The sequence below is a fragment of the Azolla caroliniana genome, unplaced genomic scaffold (genome assembly GCF_043228905.1).
Source record: "Azolla caroliniana isolate FFs.n. ecotype wild unplaced genomic scaffold, voAzoCaro1.0.p SCAF_22, whole genome shotgun sequence".
Lineage (NCBI taxonomy): Eukaryota > Viridiplantae > Streptophyta > Polypodiopsida > Salviniales > Salviniaceae > Azolla > Azolla caroliniana.
The window spans coordinates 4,160,493-4,186,205 of record NW_028230457.1 but is presented as its reverse complement, the minus strand read 5'-3'; the positions used below and the strand labels follow the sequence as shown (position 1 = coordinate 4,186,205).

The 25,713-nt window shown below is 40.7% G+C and overlaps 1 protein-coding gene across 1 annotated transcript; it reads right to left on the bottom strand.

Annotated features, from left to right (window-relative positions):
* Positions 1-2,715: 2,715 nt before the first annotated feature.
* Positions 2,716-5,587, bottom strand: LOC147849856 (pentatricopeptide repeat-containing protein At3g16610-like). Its single transcript, XM_087337220.1, has one exon. The coding sequence runs from the start codon at positions 5,311-5,313 to the stop codon at positions 3,052-3,054; it is 2,262 nt and encodes a 753-aa protein (XP_087193346.1). The 5' UTR covers positions 5,314-5,587; the 3' UTR covers positions 2,716-3,051.
* Between the last annotated feature and the right edge of the window lie 20,126 nt (positions 5,588-25,713).

Sequence of the window (25,713 nt, the reverse complement as noted above, 5' to 3'; positions counted from 1 at the left end):
GTAACAAAAGGACGGGATGTAGGTGATTGTGATGAGGAGAACAAAAGTGCAAGGAGAAAGGAAGCATGTTTGAAACAAGCGCATAAGTTGATGCTAAATATCGTGAAAGACTGCTTGTGGATTTTATTTTTTCTATACTATAAGATATATCAACCTCATGACTAATTCATACTGGCATATGTGTTCATTTAGTGTTTAGCCTAGTAATTAGTTAGGGTATTGAACTTATTGACTTACCATCTTCAGTTCATGTGATATTGACTATTTACATGTAATGAGTGAGCGAGACATCCATAGGTGGGTTTTTAGAATACTTTTTGTAATGAAACAATTTTTTGTGTTGAGAGAAAGAGAGACCGTACTTATTATTGATGGGTAATGATAGATGCTATCTATCAACTTATGTTCCATCCTCGTGCTCATGTCTCATGCATTGCTAGCATCTTTGTTCCTATTGCACTAGATCCCTTTCTTCTATAATGATATGCAAAAAAGTGCATATGGTGATAAATCTCTCTTAGAAGTAGATTTCTTGTGCTTATCTTTACACATGCAATCCTTTTCTCGTAGAAATATATATAAATGTTTCTGTAAGTAAGCATGTATTGTTGCACACTCTAATATACATACATCATTTTCTTCTTCTTGTCCTTTCCTCATTCCAATCATGTCTATACACATACAATACTCATTTGTTTTCTCTTACTCTCTTTTGTTTGAGCCACACTACCTAAATACGTTGTTATCGTTTAGTCACCAAGCTCTTTTCATTCAATTTGTACATGAAAAAATCCATTCATTTGCATTTTCTCTCTATCAATGGAAACATGCACACCATTGTTTGTTTTGTTCAACTATGAATCATCACATAGTACCATCATGCATATCGATTTGTACCTCAATACATTGTTTGACAATAACAACCCATCATACTAGTTTATATTGCACAAATTAATCACAATTGATACATCTCATTTGTTTCGCTACAAGACATATGAGGGTCCACAAATTGGATAGATGTTTGACTCTTTATTGAGCTCAAAATAGATTTACAAGGAATCCTTTCTTGAAATGATGATAACCCCATCATGTATATCTTCTTGTCCCAAACTTCAATCTTTTCCCCAATCCTGTACCACATCGTGGCTGCATGCTTATGTCTTTACTTCATATTTTCTGTCTTGAAATGCATTGTGCAAAATTGTAAATTTATTGATCTTATATTGGTCTACATTATTCTTTAACTTTAAGGCATATAATGTTATTTGAGATGGACCTCATGGGCCAATCGCACACATTGTTTACATTTTCAAACCCTATTTCTAAGTCCTTATAACGAACAAGATAACATAACTAAATTTGGTGCCCGATACTAGCTTCATATCTACATTACCTTAAAACAAGATAATTGTTGGAAACAAAGAAAATCAACTAAATTAATATTAATGGTCTAAATAAAAGGGGAACACATATGTATGTGTATACGTTGGTATATATGCATATAATGTCCAAGATTTGGATGTACTTATGTAACACATTGAAGAATTCGGTCACATGAGTAATGAGCCAAGACAAATAATGCAATCTAAATAACATATGTGTATGTATGTATGTATGTATGCATGGCATACTTCTTCCTTATGTAAAAAGCACCTCCAAAAAGTGACTTTTATAGCTTTTAACAATGAAGTTTGGCCCCATTCATATTGGGGTGGCCCTTTGGCCTAGAGTCTTCAAAGGAGTTTGTTTTTTCTATTCTCCTTTTCTCTAATGTTCTATTAAGCTCGTTGTCTAATGTCTTCATCATGAATCTTGTTACATATGGCAGGTGCTTAACAGTATTTCAAGAGGTCAAAATGGATTATAAGACTGAACAGGAAATCACATCTCAAAATATGTGTGTACCTTTAAGAACAAACCACAATCAATATAACTAAACATTGGGTACTAAAGGATTTAAATATCTAAGCACTTAAGATTCACACACCTTAAATTTGTGACAATATTCCCCCCCCCCCTCCAACGTAAAGAAAAGAAACCGGAATTACAGTTTTGTATCTGAAATCTTGCAAACGAAAGCTTGGCTTCAAGTGACCAAAGCTCGAAATGAGGAAGTTGATGCATATATCTTAAAAAGTAGTCCATAGTAACAGCAATGTGTTTAAAAAGAGTTGCAATAAGGAAATCGATCAATAGGAGGAGTTTTCAGTTATATCCACTGATGAGGAAGATAACAAAATCCATGAGTTTGTCAATACATTCTGTTTTGCAATCTTCTAAGGCTTAATTTCAAAACTTATATCGGTGAAAATATCAAACACTTTTTCATGTGGATGATGATCATGCACTCTATGCTTCAAATAAAACAATTTGCTGAGGTCATAACGGAGACAAAATTCTTGCAAAATTGGAAACATTGCTGGCAAGGATCACCATGGACCTCATGATCATGTGTAAAATTAATTCATTTGTTGGCTTTTGAGTAGCCACTGGCTTTCCAAAGAAACATATTGTACACCCACCCTGGAAGACTCTAGATAATTACAGCTTTTTGAACATTGGAAGTGATCACATGATGTTTTTTTTCCACCCAACACAATACGAAACCTGTAGGATATGTATTCCATAACATTTCTCATTGTGAATGATAACTGAATATGCAGTAGAGACTAGACTGCTCAATCTAAGCAGTGAAATTATAGACTTTAGCAAATGCAATGTGCTTGGCTCTCGCCACCATGTTTACCTCTAACTGTAGCTGAGATGCCTTCAAAGTTTTAGGAATAACAGTTGCATTATGCACAGGATCAATGTTGGGGAAACTAGTGCCCATGCTCACATAAAGCCAGTTGAATTTTAAGCTTGTCTTTCGGAACTGTTCAAATTTTCAATAGAAATATATGTCTTGCGCTAATATCATAAGCCTTGCATCAGGATAAAGTTCACACTTTGGAAGTATTGTCGATTTACAGAAACTCCAGCCATTACTAACAGAACTTGAATGTATATATAATGGTATGGACAACTCTCCATAGACATCTGTATTCAACATTATGCTTGAATTATTTCTGCATCTTCTTGCATGCCAGCATCTAGAAAGATATTAGACATGTAAAAATATGTGGAAAGATCTTTATCATCCAATTCCAATGCATGCTCAAATATATGCGTCCCAAGTTGCACATTGCTCCACTTTCGGCATGCACTCAAGATAGTATGCCAAACCACAATATTAGGAAGGAAGGGCATAAATTCAATAAAGAGCACAGCTCTGTTCAATTGGCCAGCACGGGCAAGAAGGTCAACCACACAATTGTGGTGTTCAAGACTCGGAAGCATACCATAGTTTTGACTCAATTTCACCAAGTACATGTTACCCTCATCAACTAAACCTGCATGGCTACATGCATTAAGAACACTTACAAATGTGACCATACTTGGCCTTTGGCCTTCTTCTAACATTCCATTAAGGATGCTAAAGGCCTTTTCACTTTCTCCTAGCTGGGCATACCCTGCAAGAAGTGCATTCCATGTGACTGAATCTCGGATCACAAGATTATCAAACACTTCCTGAGCTCTGCTCAGAATGCCACAATTGCAATACATGTCAATTAAAGCACTGCCAATGAAGACATCCTTCTCCAGGCCTTCACTGGTGATTGCAGCATGTATTTCTTCTCCTTTTTCTGAAGCACCTAATTGGCTGCAAGCCTTCAAGCAGGAAACAAACGTGACCAAATCTGGAGGTATATTATCATGTTGCATTTTCTCAAAGCAATTCAATGCTTCCTGAGCAGCACCATGCTTTATATAGCCTGTGATTAGTGCATTCCATGATACTTTATTTTGAGACAAAATGGTGTCGAAAATCTCTTGCGCCTTCATAAGGAAACCAAACTTCCCATACATATCTACTAAAGCACTACCTACAACCAAGTCAATCGTCAACCCACTCCTATCGATGTCCGCATGTATTTCTCGGCCTTTCTTGAAGTCTCCTACAATGCCACAAGCTTTCAAGCTGCTAAGGAACGTCACTTTGTTGGGTAAAAAATGTTGAACTTTCAACCTTTCATAGCCCTTCAATGCTTCCTTACTATAACCATGTTTGACAAATCCTGTGATAAGCGCATTCCAGGAGACTATATCTCTCTTTGGAAGGTTATCAAAAACTTCTTGGGCCTCCATGAAAAAGCCATTATTGGCATACATATCAACCAAAGCACTTCCAACAAAGAGATTTCTGTCAAAATCTTCTGCTGCAATTGATGCATGTAATTGTTCTCCGTCAGTTATGGCTCCTATGCAGCTACATGCTTTTAAACTACAGACAAATGTATAAGTGTTGGGAGGCAGGCCTTCAAGCTGCATTTGCTTGAAACAATTGAGTGCTTCCTGGCCATCCCCATGTTTAGAATATCCTCCAATCAGTGAGGTCCATGAAACTATGTCACGAGCTGTGAGCTTTTCAAATGCATCACGTGCTTTCATGAGGAGACCCAAATTAGCATACATGTCAACTAATGCACTACCAACATAAAGGTCCCCTTCCATGTTCTTTGTAGATATTTGGCTATGGACATAGTTCCCCTGGTCTAGGGCCCCTATGCTGCCACATGCTTTTAAGATGCAAACATAAGTGATAGCCGTTGGATTGATACCATCTACTCGCATCTGCTCGTAGCAGTTCAGTGCCTCCTTACCAAACCCAAGTCTGGCATACCCGGAGATAAGTGAATTCCATGCTACCACATTTCGAGCAGGAAGTTCGTCAAACACTTCCTGTGCTTTTGACATCAAATCACATTTGACATACATATCAACCAAAGTGCACCCAACATGGATATTAGTTTCCAAGCCCTTTCGAGATACCTCGAGATGCATTTCTTGACCTCTCTTGGCATCCTTCAGTTTTGCACATGCATTAAGTAGGGGAACAAAAGTATGGCTACTAGGACGTACAGATTCCTCTTGCATTTTCTGATAATGAACAATGGCTCTTCGCAATTCGCCTTGCTTCGCATAACCTGCAATGAGAGAATTCCAGAGTTCCTCCTTCTTATGAGGCAATGTGTCAAATATACATTGGGCATCATGCATATTACCGACATCCACCAGCATGAGGAGCAAGTGTGGCCCCAATGATATGTTGGTCTCGAGCCCCATTCGACGAATGCAAGCATGGAAACGATGAGCAAACACATGGCTCTTCTCCTTTCTACATCTTTGTAAGATCGGGATTATACTTTCAGGGGGGGATGCCTGTTGTGATGAGTTCTCGAGCAATGCAAGCTCCTTCTCTAAGCTTAGCATGATGCTGCTTCTTCCCTGCTTGCGGTAATAACATATAACCGCAATCACCACACACACACAAGCAGAACATACACAGGTATCTTGGTGATCTCTTTACTTGCTGCTTTCGAGCATACATTTTGGTTCCACAATCAGGTGATAATGGGTCATCATTTCTGGGATGATGCAGGAACCCACATGGTGAAAACTCGTGGTGGAGGCAGCCAGGCATCGCTGCTGTCTGTATGTCTGCTGAACATCTCCTGCAATCAGCAAGCTTGATTCAGGAGCCATAACAACAATATACAGATATATACATATATATATGTATAGGCTATAGCAATCAATCACACAAAAAGAAACTGGCTTGAACACTCCTCTCTAAACTGGCTTGAAACTGGTTATATAGGTATCAAATTTACAATGGAAAAGCCAAACCATATGAGAAAAGTACCAAATGAGGAAACTAATTACAGATAGGATCTAACTAGAGGGGTTATAGGATCTAACTAGAGGGGTTATCAGATCTGACTCGAGGGGTTATCATATCTTGACTAGTGGGGTTATAGGATCTAACTAGAGGGGTTATTGGATCTAACTAGAGTGGGTATATGATCTAACTAGAAGGGTTATGACCAAAGGCGCATGTGGTATGTTGGAGTTGGGTCATGGTGAGGCGGTTGAGTCGAGTTGTCACTGTGGTGAAGTACATGCTTTACGAATAGAAATTCTCGTCTGAAGAACCAATGCTTGACTTGAAGATGGTTTCGCTCTCTCTATAGGTGCAATGGTCTGAATCTCCAATGTGTCATACAAGCATTGGATGTAGAATGTGTATGATAGATAGATACCACCACATTGAACCCATTGTTGTGTAGTTGGGACTATTGTTCTCTACAATTATTTTCCTATTCCTTCTCCCTATAACAAGATGTACTACATTCTTTTATAGAGGTCGATGATGGGTTAAGATCCAACCATACTATAGTAAGCGTTATTCAAATTGTTTTGCACATCCCTCAACTTGATGTGATATACTATGATATTTGTCCTTATATAATAAAGTGTTAGGAATATGTCCCTCCAATGGGAGGAGACGACTGCTCGGTGAGAGCCGAAAGTCGAAGACAGGGAGCAATCGACTGATCAGATGAGAGCCGACGGTTGAGGAGTCAACTTAGAGAGAGTTGATCGAGGTCGAAAACACGACCGGCTGGTCGGGCCGACCGGATGATCAATGACCAAATAATAATATCAAAGAATAATAGGAATGAGTCGGTTGATTAGTAAGACTATTATTAATATCAAATAATAATAGGAATGATAGTCGCAGTGGCTACATTTGTAAATATCCCATATAGGGCATAACTATAAATACACTTACGGCAAACAGTTTCAGTTAGACATATGTAGAACGGGTGAATGTGTGCGCCTCTATAGCGTAGCGCAACAGAGAAGAGAGTGTGATTGAGTGCGCAACGCCATAGTTGTGTTTAGTAACAGCATATGCCAAGAGCCTTGCAAGGTTGTTTACACTATGTGTAGAGAGTGTTGTACTCTGATCTCATTGTTCTATATCCACTATATAGTGAAGCTCCGTTCTCCGTGGTTTTTCTCCTGTATTAGGGTTTCCACGTTAAATCTGTGTACATTGTTTTCTGTGTTTCAGAGTTGTGTATTTCAGCATATTCCTTTTCTTGTGGATTAACGATTCGTTTCTCAATATAAAGTATACTATATACGTTGGTTCTTATCTACTATAATATATGATCCTATACTATGCAAATCCTTTATAATTACACATGGCCAGTTTCTTGTATACGATGTTTGTCAAAACAACCAACAAAGTGCACATGTGTAGGATAGCAGAATGACCAACAAAAAACCTAAATTTGTTGTCTTACTTGTATCCCCATAATTGTTGGAAAGAGTTATCATGGTAGATGTTGGGTCGGCAAGTGTTGATGGGTTTGATGCTTTAAGAATTGCTACATCATTGAGTGTATTCTACTCCCCTAGATCAATCAAATTTGTCAACGATGATGATACTTCTTCTTCCAAGGGCGCCTTAGATAGTATCTTAAATTCGAGCGCATGCAAGTCTTGTCTATTACACCAAGAAAAAATTGAGTTTTATGAAAAGCTCTTGTAATTAGCCTCAATCATGGTTGTGGTCTCTGTTACTTTTAAGTACAAGAATTATATCACTCTAAACCCTACAGTCATCCAATTCATATGTTGTGTATGAATAGCATTGGAATGGGCCTCATCTTCTACTCAGATGTGCACTTCGTGTCATGATACACTCGACAATCACCATTACTAATATTTTAAATCACCGAGTCAATGTTTTGGAGACTTTAGAGTTGGCTTGGGTAGTGGTGACACACTAATCAACATTGTCATTATAGTCGTGGTGGCAACATGTGATGCCACAAGTTCAACTTCTTGGAGGCACATATTATCCACTTGTAGCTTCTCCATGGTGGCATTAATCCATTCCTTTACAAGAGTTGTGTGTGTCATTTCACCACCACTTGTTTAGTAACAAGATCTTGGATGAATGTGTTTTGGATCTATACATATTACATGTGTAGGTGTAACCTCAAGTATTCTAGATTAGAAGATGGATGAGATGATCACACTTCAATAACAACAATTTGTTTAAAGAAAAGAGATAGGCTAAAGAGATTTCAACCCAAGAACGTTTCTTATCAAACTTAATTCTTCCTATAGTTACATATGATAGAAGAAAGCTTAAAGATCCAAAAGACACATAAAAACAAATTTTTGTGTTCAGTTGGATGCAAGATATGGAAAAATGGTTTGATAGATAGGATGCAACACACTTGCTTCATGATGCATCACTAGATTCCTTTGTAAATGAGGTCTTTTTGCAACATCAATGTATCATGACATGGGACAAATGTGGGAGGCTCACGCTTCACACATTATAAAACACATTTTGCATCTAACTATAAAACCATATTCTTCACGGAGTGGGGAAACCGTACACATCGATAAATGTTAGGGCCCATCCTGTTGTCTGCCATTAGAACCATTGTTTCCATGTGACTTAGCTCACATGAATTGCGATGTGAGAGGGGGCGTTGGGGCACAAGTGGTGAGAGTGGTTGACTATCCACACTTTGCCCTACACAAGTTCTAGAGTCTAGGTATCACATTTTGATTCAATTCTCTGCCTTTGGTCATATTTGACCATGCTTTCCACACATCTTCGACCAAGTCCAATCCTTGCACAAGTTTCCCTCACAACCACAATGTGCACTCTCAATTGCAACATTCATTGGTAAAGTTCTTAAACATTGAGAGTCACTACTCACTTTCACATGTATCACATGAAATGTAATATTTAGGGTCTCATACGTCATATTTGACCACCAGAGACGATAATAGATCTCTCTCTCTCTCTCTCTCTCTCTCTCTCTCTCTCTCTCTCTCTCTCTCTCTCTCTATCTCTATCTCTCTCTCTCTTGTTTACGCATTGTAAGAATTTATATGAGCTATCTCTTGCCGGAAAGATGATTTGTTATGGTTGTCTTTCACATATTTCTCCCTTACAATTGAAGATATATGCAAATGACTTAAGAAATTGGTCTCTCGAAAGGCAAGCGATCTTCAATGTATAAAGGCTTAAATGCTCAAATGGACGGGCAAGGAAGCACATGTATGGATAAGCAATATGTTTAATCATGAATTGCAAAAAGGTATGTCGTATGATTGGACTACAAATTGAATCAAACCTTTACATAAAGGTAGAGATGTAAATAATGTAAACAACTATCGAACCATCATGGTTGGCTCGTTAATGGAAAAATTATTTGGATGTATAATGGAATCAAAGATAAGTGAATGGGCTGAAAAAAATACCATTGATCACCTTGTCACCCTTCGAATTTTAATTGAGGAAGCCGCCTTAGAGGTAAAGGTTTATATTGTTTCTTTGTAGACTTCAAGAAAGCTTTTGATCTAGTACCTCGTGGGCATCTTTGGAGGCGAATGGAAGAACTCGAGGTGCCCAGTGAATATATGCTTGCAATCTCCCAAATATATGAGAAGGTTATATGTTGTGTGCATATGAGAGATAAAATTTCAAATTTTTTCAATAGCACTATTGGTGTTAAGCAAGGATGCCCACTCTCACCAACTCTATTTGGTCTATGCATTAATGAATTGGAAGAAAGGGTTGCCAAGTTCGTAAAAGAAGAATGTGTTGAAGAAGTTGCGATTGGGAATGTTGTCATTATGCTTTTGCTATATGCGAATGATGTAGTGCTTTTTGCAAATACTTTAGGGGATGCACAAAAGCATATGAAGGCATTGGAAAAAATTTGCATGCATATTAAATTAAGTGTCAATAGCTCTAAAACAAAGATTATGCTTGTGAAGAGCTAAAAAAGAGATAAACCGTGCATTATGTACAAAATGTGCCACTTGAATGTGTGGAAAGTGTTAAGATCATAACCGGCCACAACCGGTTTCCGTATGTATAGTTGGGGTGCAAAGAATCGAATAAGATAAACGCGAAAGTACGGAGACAGAAGAATTTTAACGTGGAAATCCCGAATGGGAAAAAACATGTGGAGTCCACAAACTCGAAACTAAATCACTATGTTGAGAGGAAGTACAATAAGAAACTCTGAGGCAACGACCTTGAGATCTTCTTCGTCTGACAGACAGACGGTTATAGAATAGACATTCACTAACTCTCACACACTCTCTCTCACACACAGTTACAGAGGCAACGACCTCGTCAGCATAGTATGAACTGGATACATTTCATACGTGCATCCACATTCATGAATGATTCAACCATTCGAGTATGGAAAACACCCTAGAAGAATGGTAAATACCATATTTTTGGATTAACTATTTATTATGAGGTAAATAAACATAAAAAAGGGACAAAAACTTAAAAAGGGGGGGGGGGGGGGAAACAAAAAAAATACAAGAATGTTTGAATAACATTCGCATTCATTTTCCAACGTAGGAAAACGAATGTTATGCTAGATGAACACGAATTTTACGTATTATGCTCGTCAGTAATTATACAATTATATTCAACGACACTAATGATTCACCACCACACTTCATAAAGTTTGCCTTAGTTGTATTTACAATTATACAACTTTCTGGCTATTTACAGAAATAGCCCACATGGGGCACATTTAGACTATTTACAAATATAGTCTCCCGAATCAATTATATCATCGGTTTTCGGTTTTCGGTTTCGACCTCGACCTCGACCGAATTACCCATTTGGATTCAGTCCGTTCTCTTCTTCCCATCCGAAGGGACCTATTTTCCCAAAAGAACGCTTCAAATATCTCGGCCTTGAAGTTCCTTCAAATCATAGATGGAATAAATGTGTTACACGCCACTTAAAAGCGGGCAAGCGAGCATACTATGCATTTGAGAACACATAATGGAGATATTATGTGTTGGGTCCTCAAAAAATATTATTTCGACACTTTCGTGACATTGGTACTTCTCTAGGGGGTGGAAGTATGCGGCGGTAGCATCCTTATATCTACGTGGAAAGAGTTTGAAAATGTCTGAAACATTTGCTTACAAAGTTTCTACAAGTTAAGAAACAAGCGTCGTACACCCTCCTCCTTGAGATGGGATCGCTTCCCATTGAGATGATAGCCATGGAAAGGGTTGTTGAATACATGCTTTTAAGGTTCAAAAAAGTCCCTCACATCAACTTCCTAGAATTGCATGGGAAGCAAGCAAAAAGATCCAAAAGACACATAAAAGTAAAATTTTGTGTTCTAATTGAATGCAATATATGGAAAAATGGTTTGGTTGATAGGATGCAAGACACTTGCTTCATGATGCATCACTAGATTCCTTTGTAAATGAGGCATTTTTGCAATGCTAATGTATCATGACATGGGACAAATGTGGAGGCTCATGCTTCACTCATTATACTACACATCGATACATGTTAGAGCCCATCCCCTTATTTGCGTCCATGCGACTTAGCTCACATACATTACAATGTGAGACACGACGTTGGGACACGAGTGAGAGAGTGTTGGCTATGCACACTTTGCCCTAAATTAAATAAGTTTGAGAGTCTGAGTATCACACTTTGATACAATGCTCTGCCTTTGATCATATTCGACCATGCTTTCCACATATCTTCGACCAAGCCCAATCCTTGCACGAATTTCTCTCACAACCACAATGTGCACTCTCAATTGCATCATTCATTGGTAAAGTTCTTGAACATTGAGAGTCGCTACTCACTTTCACACGTATCACATGAAATATAATATTTTTGGTCTCATTGGTCATATTTGACCTCCGAAGACGATAATAGAATCTAATCTATCTACATATCTCCTTGGTGGCTTACACTAGGGCATCGAAGTCATAAATTTGTGAGGGTCAAGTTCTATCTTCACCATGTACTAAGCCCATCCCATACATCACAATAGGTCTTTCCTTCACTACCCTACTAGAATAAATTGAATGTATTGGATGAAATTTATGATCATTGATCCTCTTCAAGTGTTGGTGCACTATGGATATCATGTAGTAGCTTTGAGGATCATTATTTACAACCATCAAATATGTTAAAAAATACCTAATGACAAGCATTGCATTAGGTCTCAAAACAAACACAGAAATCGAATAGAGGACATACTATGGTTGATCATTATTGAATGCCATGGTTAGTGATGAATTATTTGCACATTATAAGTCCAAAAGAATGAGAACAAGACATCCACCATCTCAATCTGTTAGATCAATATAAGGCAATGAAACAATATGGGTATCAACTCAGAAAAACAAAAGGTAGGAGTACAATTATGGTTGCTATTCAAAGAATAAATCCACTAAAAAAGAACTCCCCCACATATGCTCTTCTCTATCTGAAAAGCATATTAATTGAGAAGCACTCATATCTCAAACCATGCCTTTAAGCGATTCATCGCCCATATTTCCAGAAATTGAAAGATTCCAAAGTACTACAAATCCAAAGAATGCATAGTCAGCCACTATTCATATCAATGATGATCTTACAATTGAATTATTCGATGAAACAAGAAAAAAATGTAAGAGAGACAGATATAGAAGCCCTTTTAGACATCAAAAGGAGAAAAACATTGGATATCATCCACATTTCAAGAGAAAATATATCCAACAGTATACCTACAAAACATCCTGCCATGATGAAATCTTGTATGTACTAAATGGCAATCGCCATATGCAGACCATCAGAATCCCAAAATATATATATACAATTAACAGATGCATTCATGTGAAAACAGACCGATTATTCGCGCATCGGATGTGCATTCAAATGGTGTTACCAACCATGATTATATCAAATGGTATTACCAACCGTCATTATATTTTGGCATTCAAAAGTTATGATGAACACATCAACATGATTACACTTACAGTTCATAGGGCGAAATATTATAAGAATACAACAAGACAGAAATCACCAAATGCCAAATTGCAAAGAAATCATTGCATTGGATCAAAATCTGAGATCCACTGATGGTATTGTATACATCATGACTAGACATCAAATCATAACATATAATTGAAATTGAACAAACACATGAACAAGAAACACACGAGGAGATGAACCAATCCAATTAAATTCAAAAGAAACTAAAGTGAAACTAGTTCAAAAGTACGTATCGGACACACAAAAGGACGAGGAAAAAAAAAATCTGAATAGGACCTGTACGTATGTATCAAGTTATACCTGTACGTATGTATCAAGTTATAAACCTAACAGGAGCCTTATATGTATCAACACAACAGATTTAACAACAACCTTGTATATCAAAATCACAGAAAATTTATCTTATAAAGAACGAATCCTATCTATATGAAACCATTGATTAATAAGATACCAAATCCGTAAAAGAAGATCCCCTGCATGCATCAAAACTGTAGGAAAATAAGGTCCCATGCATGCATCAAAACCACAGACAAAGTAGATACATGGATGTATCAAACCAAAAGAAGAAAACGATCCATAGATGCGTCAAGACTAAAGAAGGAGAAGAATTTATCTTACATGTATCAAAACCGGCCTTATCTTGTATGTATCAAAACCATAGAAATAGACCGTCTTGTATGTATCAAATATTCCATAGAAGCATATGATACGTATTATGCAATCCAAAACATAGACAAGCCCCGTCCTTATATGTATCAAAACGACAGAAGAAGATTATCTTTATATGCAATCCAAACCATAGAAAATCCCCGTCCTTATATGTATCAAAACGACAGAAGAAGATTTAGATCATTATATGCAATCCAAACCATAGAAAAGCCTCAACCTGATCAGCATCCAATCCATAGAAAAAGAAGATGCCACACGTAACAAACGAAGAAGATCCTTATGCGTATCAGAACCATAGGAGAAACGTTATTGTTACATGTATGAAAGAAACATGGGAAATAACCAAAAGAAAAAGAAAAAGAAACCTTGCTATATATCATGATAACACCTGTTCCACACATCTAGTCTCCTCCTCCTCCTCTTTTAAGGTGAGAATGCATTCTTCAACCTATCAGCTTTATCGCTAACAAAGTCCTTGATTTTGCATGAGCTCGTCTGGAGCCTCAAATGAATCCTTTGCAAAGCACTCAGAGGTTGAATAGGACTAGCATTACTAGATTCACTGGTAGTATCATCGGATGGAAGATCAGTCCTTCCCAACACTGGATGATCAGAAGGCTCAGAATTAGAGTTAAGGTCGGCCATTAACGGGGGATTAGCCATGCTGCTCTCCACATTTGCAAGCGCGCCTTGCTGTGGATGGATGGGATGCTGGAGGCTGACAGAATCTGAAACTGGGGGTCGAGCTTCCATGTCGCCTTGAGCAGGCTGTGAAAGGAAGGAAGGAAGGAAAGAAGAGAGGAGATTGGTTTGTTTTAGAATGATGAGTGGATCTGTCTAGAACATTCTAGAAGAAGGAGAAGGAGAAGGAGAAGCCTTCTCCAACCTCGGGGTGACCGGCCGGCGATATTGACAAATCGAAGCTTTTGGTCGTCCACAACCATCTCAAATCGTCAGTTTGAGGTTTACTCAATTTAAGGTTTAGGGTTTTGGTTTAGTCATTCTCGAGACATGAAGCAAATAGTCAGTTACAGGTTTAGGGTTTAGGGTTTAGGGTTTAGGGTTAGTCAATCTTACGCTCGTCGATCGATCACAGGCGAGCTGCCAGCCAAGCATGTAGGTACATGTGGGGGGGGTTTCACATCCATCCATCTGCGGTCCATCTCAGAAGGACCTTTTGTTCGCATCGGACTCTTTGGTAATTCAGACGCTATACACGGGCAAGCTCTCAATGAAAGGAGTCCGTTATGAGTTAGTTGGTAGCAATTCAGACGAACAAAGCAGGCATAGCGTGTATCACACGATCGATGGCTCACGAGGGTCGACATCATTACACAACAAACTGTTAGCATCGGTTTCTCATGCCCAGAGCTTGCCAATGAATTCTCAACAATGACGGCCCACAAATGCATAAGTTCATTTTTGAGTATACATACCATCAAATGTCACCATTGAGTTGGCACTGAATAGATCCTTGGTGCATGCCTTACACATTTTACATTCTTAGTTGATGTTTGAGGCCTTGATGAGTAAGAGGCTCGTGGTGCAACTCTAAGCGTGAACCCGAGGGAAACAAGATCTTGGTGGTAGTAGCAAATAATTCAAATGCGAACTTTGAAGACCGAAGTGGAGAAAGGTTCCATGTGAACAACAATTGGACATGGGTTTAAGGAAGGTTTAGGGTTTAATGTTTATGATTTAAGGGTTAGGGTTTCGGGTTTAAAGTTTAGGGTTTAGGGAGGGTTTAAGGTTTAAGGTTTTTGTTCTAAGAACATATAGTGTGAGGTCTTATTATGGTAACACATCGAACACACATTGGGTTTCATATTCACATGTTTGCCTCCCTTCTTGAAACATGGGTCAAACTTAGTGTCATCCTTATTTCTTCTGTCATATCTTACCCTTATTGACTCGCATTTCTATATTTTTTGTCGGGCTTTTTTATCGTTGTCAACACCTTTGGACGGTGGAAAATGGAATCCTTAAAAACCTTTTCTCAACTATCAATTGCCTTTTTGGGTCAAAACATCAAGCTTCCCGATCACAATATTAGGCCCATATTTAAGCTCAAGCTTGCCAGAAACGTTACACCATCTTATTCATTCTTTGTTCGATTGGGAATATTGTGGCTATTGTGCTTCAACGTAAAATGTTTTTTTCCTATCACTCTCCTCTTTCTATATCCTCCCAACTCTAAGAGTCTTCATGGGATACAAAAATGTCATGGTGTGTATTTTCAAGAACCTTTGGTTGATTTTTGGTCTTATACATCATTCTTTGTTCGATTGGGAATATTGTGGCTATTGTGCTTCAACGTAAAATGTTTTTTTCCTATCACTCTCCTCTTTCTATATCCTCCCAACTCTGAGAGTCTTCATGGGATACAAAAATGTCATGGTGTGTATTTTCAAGAACCTTTGGTTGATTTTTGGTCTTATACAAAAACAAAAGTTATACTTTATGACAGGCAATTCAATGTACTAACTAGCATGCCAACATTATACACTGATGCTAGTGTTGAGCGGCAAGCTCAATTGGAGCCGGATCGGCTGGATAAGCCTGAGCTGGTGAGCGAGACGGATCGGTGACCCGGTGAGCACCCGGTGAGCAAAAGAGCCAGTGAGTTGGGGAGTCGGTTAGCCGGATCCATTAGTAACTGGAAGCCTAGTAGCAGCTAGACTACTAGGGAGTTATTACTCTCAAAGTTAGTGTCAGACGCTTGAGTGAGCATTGAAGTACACTGTACTTCTGTCAACCTGTATGGACCTGTATAAAAGTGTTCGCTGAACACATACGATGTACGGAGCGTTGATATAATTTTTGAATAGAGATTCTTGTTTTTGCTCTCTGTCTCTCCCGTGTACTGTTAAGCTCTCCATTAAACCCGTTCTCTGTTTTCTGTTTTTTTATTGCTTCCGCACGCTATTTGTTTTTACATGGTATCAGAGCGCGAGGGTTAAGAACCTCTGTAGCCGACATTCGCTTTCACAAGAAGAAAACCTAACCTTTGTAAAGAACAGAAGAAAAAAAAAAACAATGGATTAAGGAATGGCTAGCTCACTTCCGGTGGAGAAGCTCGACAGATCCAACTACACATCTTCATCATACAATATGCACCCGTACCTGCTTGGGCATGGTTACTGGAGCTATGTCGACGGAGCTAACGACACAACACCTGATGTGGCACACAAGGACTTCCCGGTATGGGAACAATCGGCAAGCAGAGTGATGTATTGCTTTGCGTCCAGTGTCGGAGACCAGCTACTGAGACACGTCTGAGATGCCGAGACACTGAAAGAGGCTTGGGGAAACCTAAAGAAGGTGTTTGCCACAAGCACCACAACCCGAAAGCTGCAACTCCGACATGAGTTGAGCAATGTCCGACAAAAGGACATGTCGGTGGCTGATTACACGATCCGAATCAAAGAGATCTATGACTCTTGCCTCTATCAACGTCACTGTAGAGGAAGACAAGATGGTACAAGTTTGTCTTGGGGGCCTGACGTCTAAGTTCTGAGCTTTCCAGAAAACAATATCTACGAGGGAGAATACGCCGTCATTTTTCGATTTACAGTCGATGCTCCTTGTAGAGGAGAACCACGCCGGTGCGTCAACAAGTGCACCCATTGACAGCCAGATGTTGTACACGGAGGCGGATCGGCCCCGTGGGCGTGGTGGACGAGGCGGGTCGGCACGCAATGGAGGAAGCCGGTAAGGGCAAGACCGACCGCACAGAGACCGTGCCGACAGCAGTTCCGGGACTTCCACAAGCAGGGGGAGTCAAGCTGGCGCCGGAGGCCAGCAAGACAAATCCGCCACGGAATGCTGGTACTGTGGAAAAAAGGGCCATAGAGAAAGAGAGTGCTAGAAGAAGCGCGCCGATTCGGACGGATCTGGATCCGGGAAAACCGGTCGGGAGAACCGGCAAAGCTCGCACTACGCACAAGGATTGAGAGGATCCAGAACCGGGAAGACCGGTAAGAAGACAGTCTTGGTGATGAAGCACGAGGCAAACTCGATGAAGAAGACCACTTCCAAATTGGAGGAAGTGTGGTACGTTGATTCCGGTGTGTCAAATCACATGACAAGCCACAAAGAGTGGTTCTCCTTCTTGGAGAAACCGGAACAACTGGGAGTTGTCGAAACCGGAGACGACACTCCTCACCCAATCGTGCACGTGGGAGAAGTTCCCCTGAGCCACGTCGGATAGAGGGGGAAGCTGATGAACATATTACACGTTACGACTATCACGAAGAACCTGGTGTCGGTCGGACAGATCGTTGACCAAGGAATGCAGGTGCGGTTTACGCATCTCAGTTGCTTCATCGAGGAGGAGGGCCAAATTATCGCGCAAGGGCGCAGAGATGGGAGGATGTTCATCCTCGACACCAATGATGTCGGCACCACCTTGTTCGCCAAAGGACAGAAGGTTGAATCGGACATCGACCTCTGGCACAAGCGGATCGGCCATGTCAATTACCGGCGGCTTCAAGACTTGCAAACAAAACAAGTTGTTTCTAATTTGCCGAAGTTTAGTGGCCGGAAGTCCTAAATATGTGAAGCTTGCCAACTTAGGAAGCAACACCGGCTTCCATTCCCCGCCGAACAAAACTGTAGCCGTAACAAGCTCAACCTTTTATTCGAATGTATGGGGACCGACGCAGAATGTGAGTCTTGGCGGGAGTCGATACTTCGTCTCCTTCATCGACGACTATAGCTGGCAGACATGGATCTACCTCATTGAGCAGAAGATCGAAGTCTTCGACTGTTTCTGGAACCTCCAGAGCATGGTGGAACGAGAATCAGAGAGAGGAAGATCAAGTGCTTGCGGTCAGATGGCGGAAAAGAATATTGTTCCAGCCAATTCAACAACTATCTGCAGCAGAATTCGGAGAGAGTTCAGCTGCAGATACACACCGGAGCAAAACGGCGTGGCCGAAAGGAAGAACCGGTCGCTTGTCGACGCAGCAAGGGCAATGCTGGAAGAGAAGAGCATGCCCCATTTCTACTGGGCGGAGGTGGTCCGAACGGCTATCTACATCCAAAACCGGATTGGTGACAAGGTGTTCGCGCATGAGATGTATTACGGGTGCAGGCCGAATTTGAGACACCTTCGAAATTTCGGCAGCATAGCATATGTACATGTGTTGTATGAGAAGCGGAGGAAGCTGGATGCAAAATCGGAGAAGTGCATCCTCGTCGGCTACTCACATGAGCAAAAGGGGTATAAGAGTTATAACCCCCGGACGAAGCAGGTCCGAGTTAGCCGCGATGTTGAGTTTGATGAGACGGCATCATGGTATGCCTTACCAGCTCCGACTTCTGACCCCGACCCGATACCGGAGGATGAGGCTAGTGAGCCTAAACCAGTCCAGTTAGAAGATGATGAATCCGGGACTCAAGAAGAGAGTTCGGAATCGTTTCGGTTGAGTGGGCCGAACGAGAGACTGGGTCAATCCGACCAGTCAGAAGAAGAACCAGCGAGTAATGAAGACTTTGCCGTGCTCTCCCCGTGCAAGGAACCGAGGAAATGGTTCACACGCAAACAGAAGGGGAAGAAGAAGATGCCGAGTCAGATCAGAGCGGATCCGACTCCGGAAAGGAAAATGACGGTTCTTCGGCACCGAAGACCAGAACCGACCAAGAAGGGCCTCAAACCGGGTAACGGTGGGTTACACCGGTCAACCCGCCAGAAGGAACTTGTTAAGCGGTATGAGTACAATGAGTACATTGCGCATCACTATGCGTACATGACCAAGGTGGCGGAAGTGCGTGAGCCAGAGAGCTACGCAGAAGCAACAAAGGACGCACATTGGCGTGCCGCTATGGAAGAAGAGATGCGAGCACTTGATGCCAACGATACATGGGACCTGGTTGACCCTCCTCTTCACAGTAAACCGATCGGATGCAAGTGGGTGTACAAGGTAAAGTACAACGCCGACGGTTCAGTTATCCGGTACAAGGCCCGGTTAGTGGTGAAGGGATACGCATAGACCCACGGAATCGACTACGACGAGACCTTCACTCCGGTAGCGAAGATGACGACGGTTCGTGTGGTGCTGGCGGTTGCAACGGCAAGGGGGTGCCATCTTCACCATATGGATGTGAAGAATGCATTTCTTCAAGGAGATCTTGAAGAAGAGGTCTTTATGATACAACCCCCCGGTTTCCAGATGGAGATGAACAAGTCGGCGGTATGCCGGCTGAAGAAGTCACTTTATGGCCTGAAGCAAGCCCCCCGAGCTTGGAATGCGAAGATCACGCACCGGTTGCGTAAGATGGGGTTTGCGGCCTCCAAGTTTGACTCTTCGTTGTTCATCCGGCAAGGTCTGGACGATCCGGTTTGCATCTTGTTGTACGTTGATGATCTGGTCATCACCGAACCCGGACTCGATGAAATCAGCCGAGTCAAGTCCCAGTTGTCGGATGCGTTTGAGATGAAGGACTTGGGGGACCTTCATTATTTTCTTGGGATCGAGGTGATCCAAACCCCCGACGGCATATTGCTCTCACAAAGGCACTATGTGTTGAATATGTTGCACAAGTTCGGCATGATGGAATGCCGACCTATCTCTACTCCCTTAGACCGGAACCAGAAGCTCTGTCCCGACTCCGGACCGGATTAGCTAATTCATGCAGAAGCCGACCCGACATCAGCTATCCGGTCGGTGTGATTAGCCAATTCATGCAAAAGCCGACCACAGAGCATCCTTAGTGCGCGCACCGAATACTGCGGTATGTGAGTGGCACGAAGGACCGGGGACTATTATACCGGCGAGGTATACCCGAAGAGCTGGTCAGTTACATAGATGCCGACTGGGATGACGATGCATCAGATCGCTAATCAACCTCCGGTTACATGTTTTCCCTAGGTAGCGCGGTTGTTGCGTGGAGCAGCAAAAAGCAACCAACGGGGCGGTACCATTGCCACCTGTGAAGCCATTTGGCTTCGGCGACCTACGGATCGAGGTACCGACCCCGATTCTTATCTACCGCGACAACATAAGCAGCATGCAGCTCGCCAAGAACCTTGTATTCCATGCTCGCACAAAGCACATAGAAGTGCACTATCACTTCGTGCGTGAGCATGTCCTGAGCGGTGACGTCGAACTTCGGTATGTTCACACGGATCGGCAAGTTTCCGACATCTTCACCAAACCATTCAGATCGGACAAGTTGCAGCACTTCACCGAAATGCTTGGTGTTCAACATCTCAACGTGCCACACTCGAGGGAGAGAACGGGCAACGGGCAATGACACCGAAACGGGCAAAGGCAAAGAGACTGCCTATTGCGTCGGTGAGGGAAGAACCGATAAAGGGAGAGTCAAGAAGAAGAAAGGAGCTGAGTCGACAAAGGAAGTCGACACATCTGAACAAGTCGGAACAAGCGGCAGCAACAACAGAGTCAAGAAAGACAGAGCCGACTGGAAGAAGAAGGCCAAGACCCGGACATGGTTCGATGTGGTGAAGGGCTTGGAACCAAAAGACGAATCGGGAGCAACTGATTCGGACAAGAGCTGGAATGAATCGGAGACAATCGATTCGGTTCAACAGACAGATTTAGAAGAACCGGATCAATTGAAGGCCAAGAGGATGAGAGGGCAACGAAAGTCGACGCCAACACGAAGGAATTGGCGAATCGACACGCGCCGAAGTCACAACAACAAGGGAGCTTAATTGGGCCTATTGAGAAGACAAGCCGACCGAGGAGGTCGAGGTGTGCAGAACAAGAGGGGTCGCGGCAAACAGAACCGGACTGGACGAGGAGCGCGAGCAAGGTGGTGTGACGCCAGAAGGAGCCGGGCAAAAGGACCGGTTGCCACAGACGTTGACACTACGACCGGACCCCAAGTTGAGCTTGAGGGGGAGTGTTGACCGGCAAGCTTAATTGGAGCCGGATCGGCTAGATAAGCCTGAGCCGGTGAGCTAGACGGATCGGTGAGCCGGTGAGCACCCGGTGAGCAAAAGAGCCGGTGAGCTAGGGAGCCGGTTAGCCAGATCCATCAGTAATCAGAAGCGTAGTAGCAGCTAGACTACTAGGGAGTTATTACTCTCGTAGTTAGTGTCAGACACTCGAGTGAGCATTGCAGTACATCGTACTTCTGTCAGCCCGTATGGACATGTATAAAAGTGTTCGCTGAACACATATGATGTACAAAGCGTTGATATAATTTTTGAATAGAGATTCTTGTTCTTGCTCTCTGTCTCTCCCGTGTACTGTTAAGCTCTCCATTAAACATGTTCTCTATTTTCTGTTTTTTTATTGCTTCCGCACGCTATTTGTTTTTACAGCTAGGTATGAATTGGCTATTGTTGTTCATCGACTTACGAAACATGGGATTTCTTCGAAACTTCTCAAGAACATTAGCAAAAAAATAAGATTGTTAACAAACTTTTCTACCTTATTAATGTGTTGGTTAATAATATTGTTTACATGCTAAGTTTGCCTCCCACATGGAAATTCTATTGCTTTCATGGTTTTAAGTCTTAAATGTACAAGATTATCTTGCGGTCATGAAAACCAAAAGAGGCCTTTTGTTGTGACATTACATTAGTCATGTCATAATAATTGGGCTCCTCCATATATTACAAGGTCTTGGATATATATTACAACGATGGAGGAACAGCTCCGTCAACCACTATTTTGGAACCCTAGGATTAGAAGTGATGACGGTATGATGCTTGGCCAGGAAAAATACTTGCCATGGGGACAAATGGTAGGGTACAATGTTAGTTTAGTAAGAGACTAGGAGGTTTTCAAAAGGAAAAGAAGGGAGGGTCTGGTTGGTAGTACTAGGTTTCTGTAGGGAATAGCAATCACCAATCAACAGGGAACAACATCAAACATCGGCTCCTCGAAATTTAGGGTTCGACTCCGTCCTTTCCTCCTCCTGCGTAAGACATACACTCGGGCAAAACTCAGGCAAAAATTGGTAAGACTGTCTCTCTTCTACATTTCCTCATACTTTGTGATGTTTGACGTCCCAACCTCATTTCATGTAATCTTCTATTTAAATTCTTATGTCTCTTGGCTGCTCAAATTTGACTAGTATTTCTTGATGCTTGTGTGTGTGGTTTAGGATTTAGGGTTTATATTTGTGCTTTTTCAAAGTTATATGGCAGATTTCGTTGTTTGGCCCAAATGTGGTCATTATATAGTTACCTCAAATTCGGATCAATCCCCGTTGCATATCTTGCTTTTGATAATTGTGTCTGGATAATGAATTTCTCCCCACCTATGCTTGGTAATGATGAGGAATTAGGATCATATGGAAATAACTCCATGGAATATGAAGATGTTAGGACCTATGGTGATGAAAACATATTGAAAATAATTGCATGGATTATGAATATGCTATAGCCTATGGGGTTTTTTTATCAATTGGGTCATTTAATATAGTGTATTTTGTTGCATACTTTAGTCATAGTATCCCGAGTAAATTGGTTGTGGAGGCATTCTATTTGAGACCTCTTTCTATATATTTCATAAAGAAAATTAGGGTTTGGGCAAAACTCGAAAAGTCTCTCTTCTTAGTTGTGCAATGATCATAAGATTAGATTTTAATTAGAGGCATTGTAGGATCATCCAAACTTAATTAGATTTTAATTAGAGGCCAGATTAATGAAGATTTTGGATCAAAAAGTCTCTTAAAAAAAATTTCCTAAAAATTAGGGTTTTGGCAAAGCTCATTAAGTCTCTCTTCTCATCTCAATGTTGTCCAATCTTTTGTGATTTATTCATGCTAGCATTGTAGGATTATGCAATCATAATAAATTTTAATTAGAGGTAGGATTAATGAAGATTTTGGATAAGAAAGGTTTTAATTCATTTTTAGGTATCAAATTAATCTCTTTCACGATCAGCTAAAGGTTAATTTACTAAATGGTGAAACAAAAGAGCTTCGAATGGAATCATGTGGCTGTTTTGAGAAAACATGATAAGGGTATGCATGTTGTTCAATGCAATCATTGTCACCATGTATTTGTTGGTGGCCCCTTTCGAATCAGAGCTCACTTGTTGGGCTTGAAAGGTTTAGGTGTTGACAAATGCCGTCAAATTGATGTTGTTATAAAAGTTGAAGTACAAAAAATGGTATTTGGTTGTGCAAATGTTGACATGAATGATGAGTCATCAATGGAATGCAATGCTGAAAATTGTAGCACAAATGTTGATATGAATGTTGATAGAGAAGGTGCAACCATGGGTTTAATTTATGAATGTACTCATCGTATGATAGAAGAAATAAACCACATTGAAGATGTAGATCGTTTATTGCTTGATGAAATTCGGGGAATATGTATGCAAAGATGGACAATGCTACATTCACCATTGCATGCAATTGGCTTTATTTTGCATCCAATTTGGAGAGAAAAAATTCAAGATATTGATGAGAAGCTGAATACAAGTTGGATGGAAACTATTATGCGGTATACTAATGGTGATATACCTTTATGTGGTGTTTTATTAGATGAATTCTATGCTTATAAAACTCAACAAAAGAGTTCATTTCAAGTTCCTATGGCAAATGATCCAACTAGAATGCATGATGCAATTAAGTGGTGGGAAACATTTGGAGCAAGCACTCCAAACTTAAAAAGGCTTGCAATTCGTGTGCTTTCTCAAGGTTCATGTGCATCTTCTTGTGAAAGAAATTGGAATACATTCTCATCGATACATACAAAAAAAAGAAATAGATTGACTCATGCTCATGTTGAGAAATTGGTTTACATACATACAAATCATTGTCTCATTAGAAGAATAAAGGAAAGGGGATTATGCCTAATTGAAGCAACATTAGATATGATCAACAAAGAAGAAGATGATGAGAGACTTTTGAGAATGCAAAATCAAGCTATTGATGAAAATGAAGATCATAAGGACATTAGGGATGAGCTTGAAGATACGGATGATGAATGTGATAGTGCATAGACTCCTAAATTTCGAAGCATTACTTACAAGTTAGAAGTTAGAACCTAGAACTTAGAAATTAGAATATAACGGCTCATAATCGCTTTAATTAAAACTTTTCTTTCTTATGTTAGTGTGATTTTTAAGACCTTCCATTTTTCTATTAATTGGTGATTTTTCCTTTTTTTTTAAGTGAATTGAATAATTTTTATTATGTAAATTTATTTTCCATAAACGAATGGTTTTATAATATTCTTGGAGCAATTTTATATTCTCAAATACTACGAATATTGTGGATGTTGAATACCACGCATATCATGCATGGGTCAATCTATGATCATATGTATATAATCTATTAATGAATGATTGTTCTTTTTTTAGTGAATTAAATTTATTTAAATAAAAAGATGAATGAATTAATATTTTATATATTTTGTAAAACAAATGGTTTTATAATATTCTTGGGTCCATTTCGTATTCTCGAATTGAGAATATCACGCATGGAGAATATGACGAATATCAGGCATGTGTCAATCTATGGTTGGAAGGATAAAGGCATTTCTGACAACTTGTTGAAGTCGTTTTGGAGGAGACTATGGGCGTTCGATATGCCAGAAAAAATAAAGCTTTGGTGGTGGCTTCTTAATCATAAAGCGGTACCGGTGGGGGAGTGGCTCAGGTGTCGTGGTGGTGAGGCTGGTTGCAAGATATGTGGACACCCTTTGGAATCAATTCCTCACTGTTTTTGGAATTGTGGAGAGGCTATTAACATTGGGGGTAGAAGTCTTAGGATAGTGGCAGCATGCGGTGTGAATGGGAGAGTGGTATGGGGGTTCGTATAGGGGTTCGTATAGGGGGTTGAAGTTAACAGGGGAAGGCTGGGCTGAACAGTTAAACCCCCATGGTCATGGATTTATAGTGCAGGGTGGCAAGGTGTTTCAACATGCTGGAGTTCAACCTGGCACTAACTCAGAATTTTTTGAAGAGATATGGATGATGGTGGCTTGTTTATCGATCTGGCACATTTGGACCAGGCATTGTAAGTTTGTTTTTCAATAGCAAAAAGATCCCTAACGGTGAGGTGTTGTTAAATATCTTATTCGAGCTGGTATCTTGGCTACGGGGATGGTACAACTCGATTTACGGGGAATCTGATGCAGCTGAAAGAGCTCGTTCAAAGTTCCTGCTGAAATGGGGTAGTTCTCCTATGGTGGGCAGATCATCATCAGGACCTGAATGGAACTACCAAGCACCCCGATGGTTGTTACCCCCAATGCCTTCCATTAGTGCCCAGGTGTTGTAACTAAGTATAGTGTTGAGAGACAAGCTCAACATTTGTGCATAATACGATGCGTAACCCAGTGCATAGACTGGGTGAGTAAATCGGTA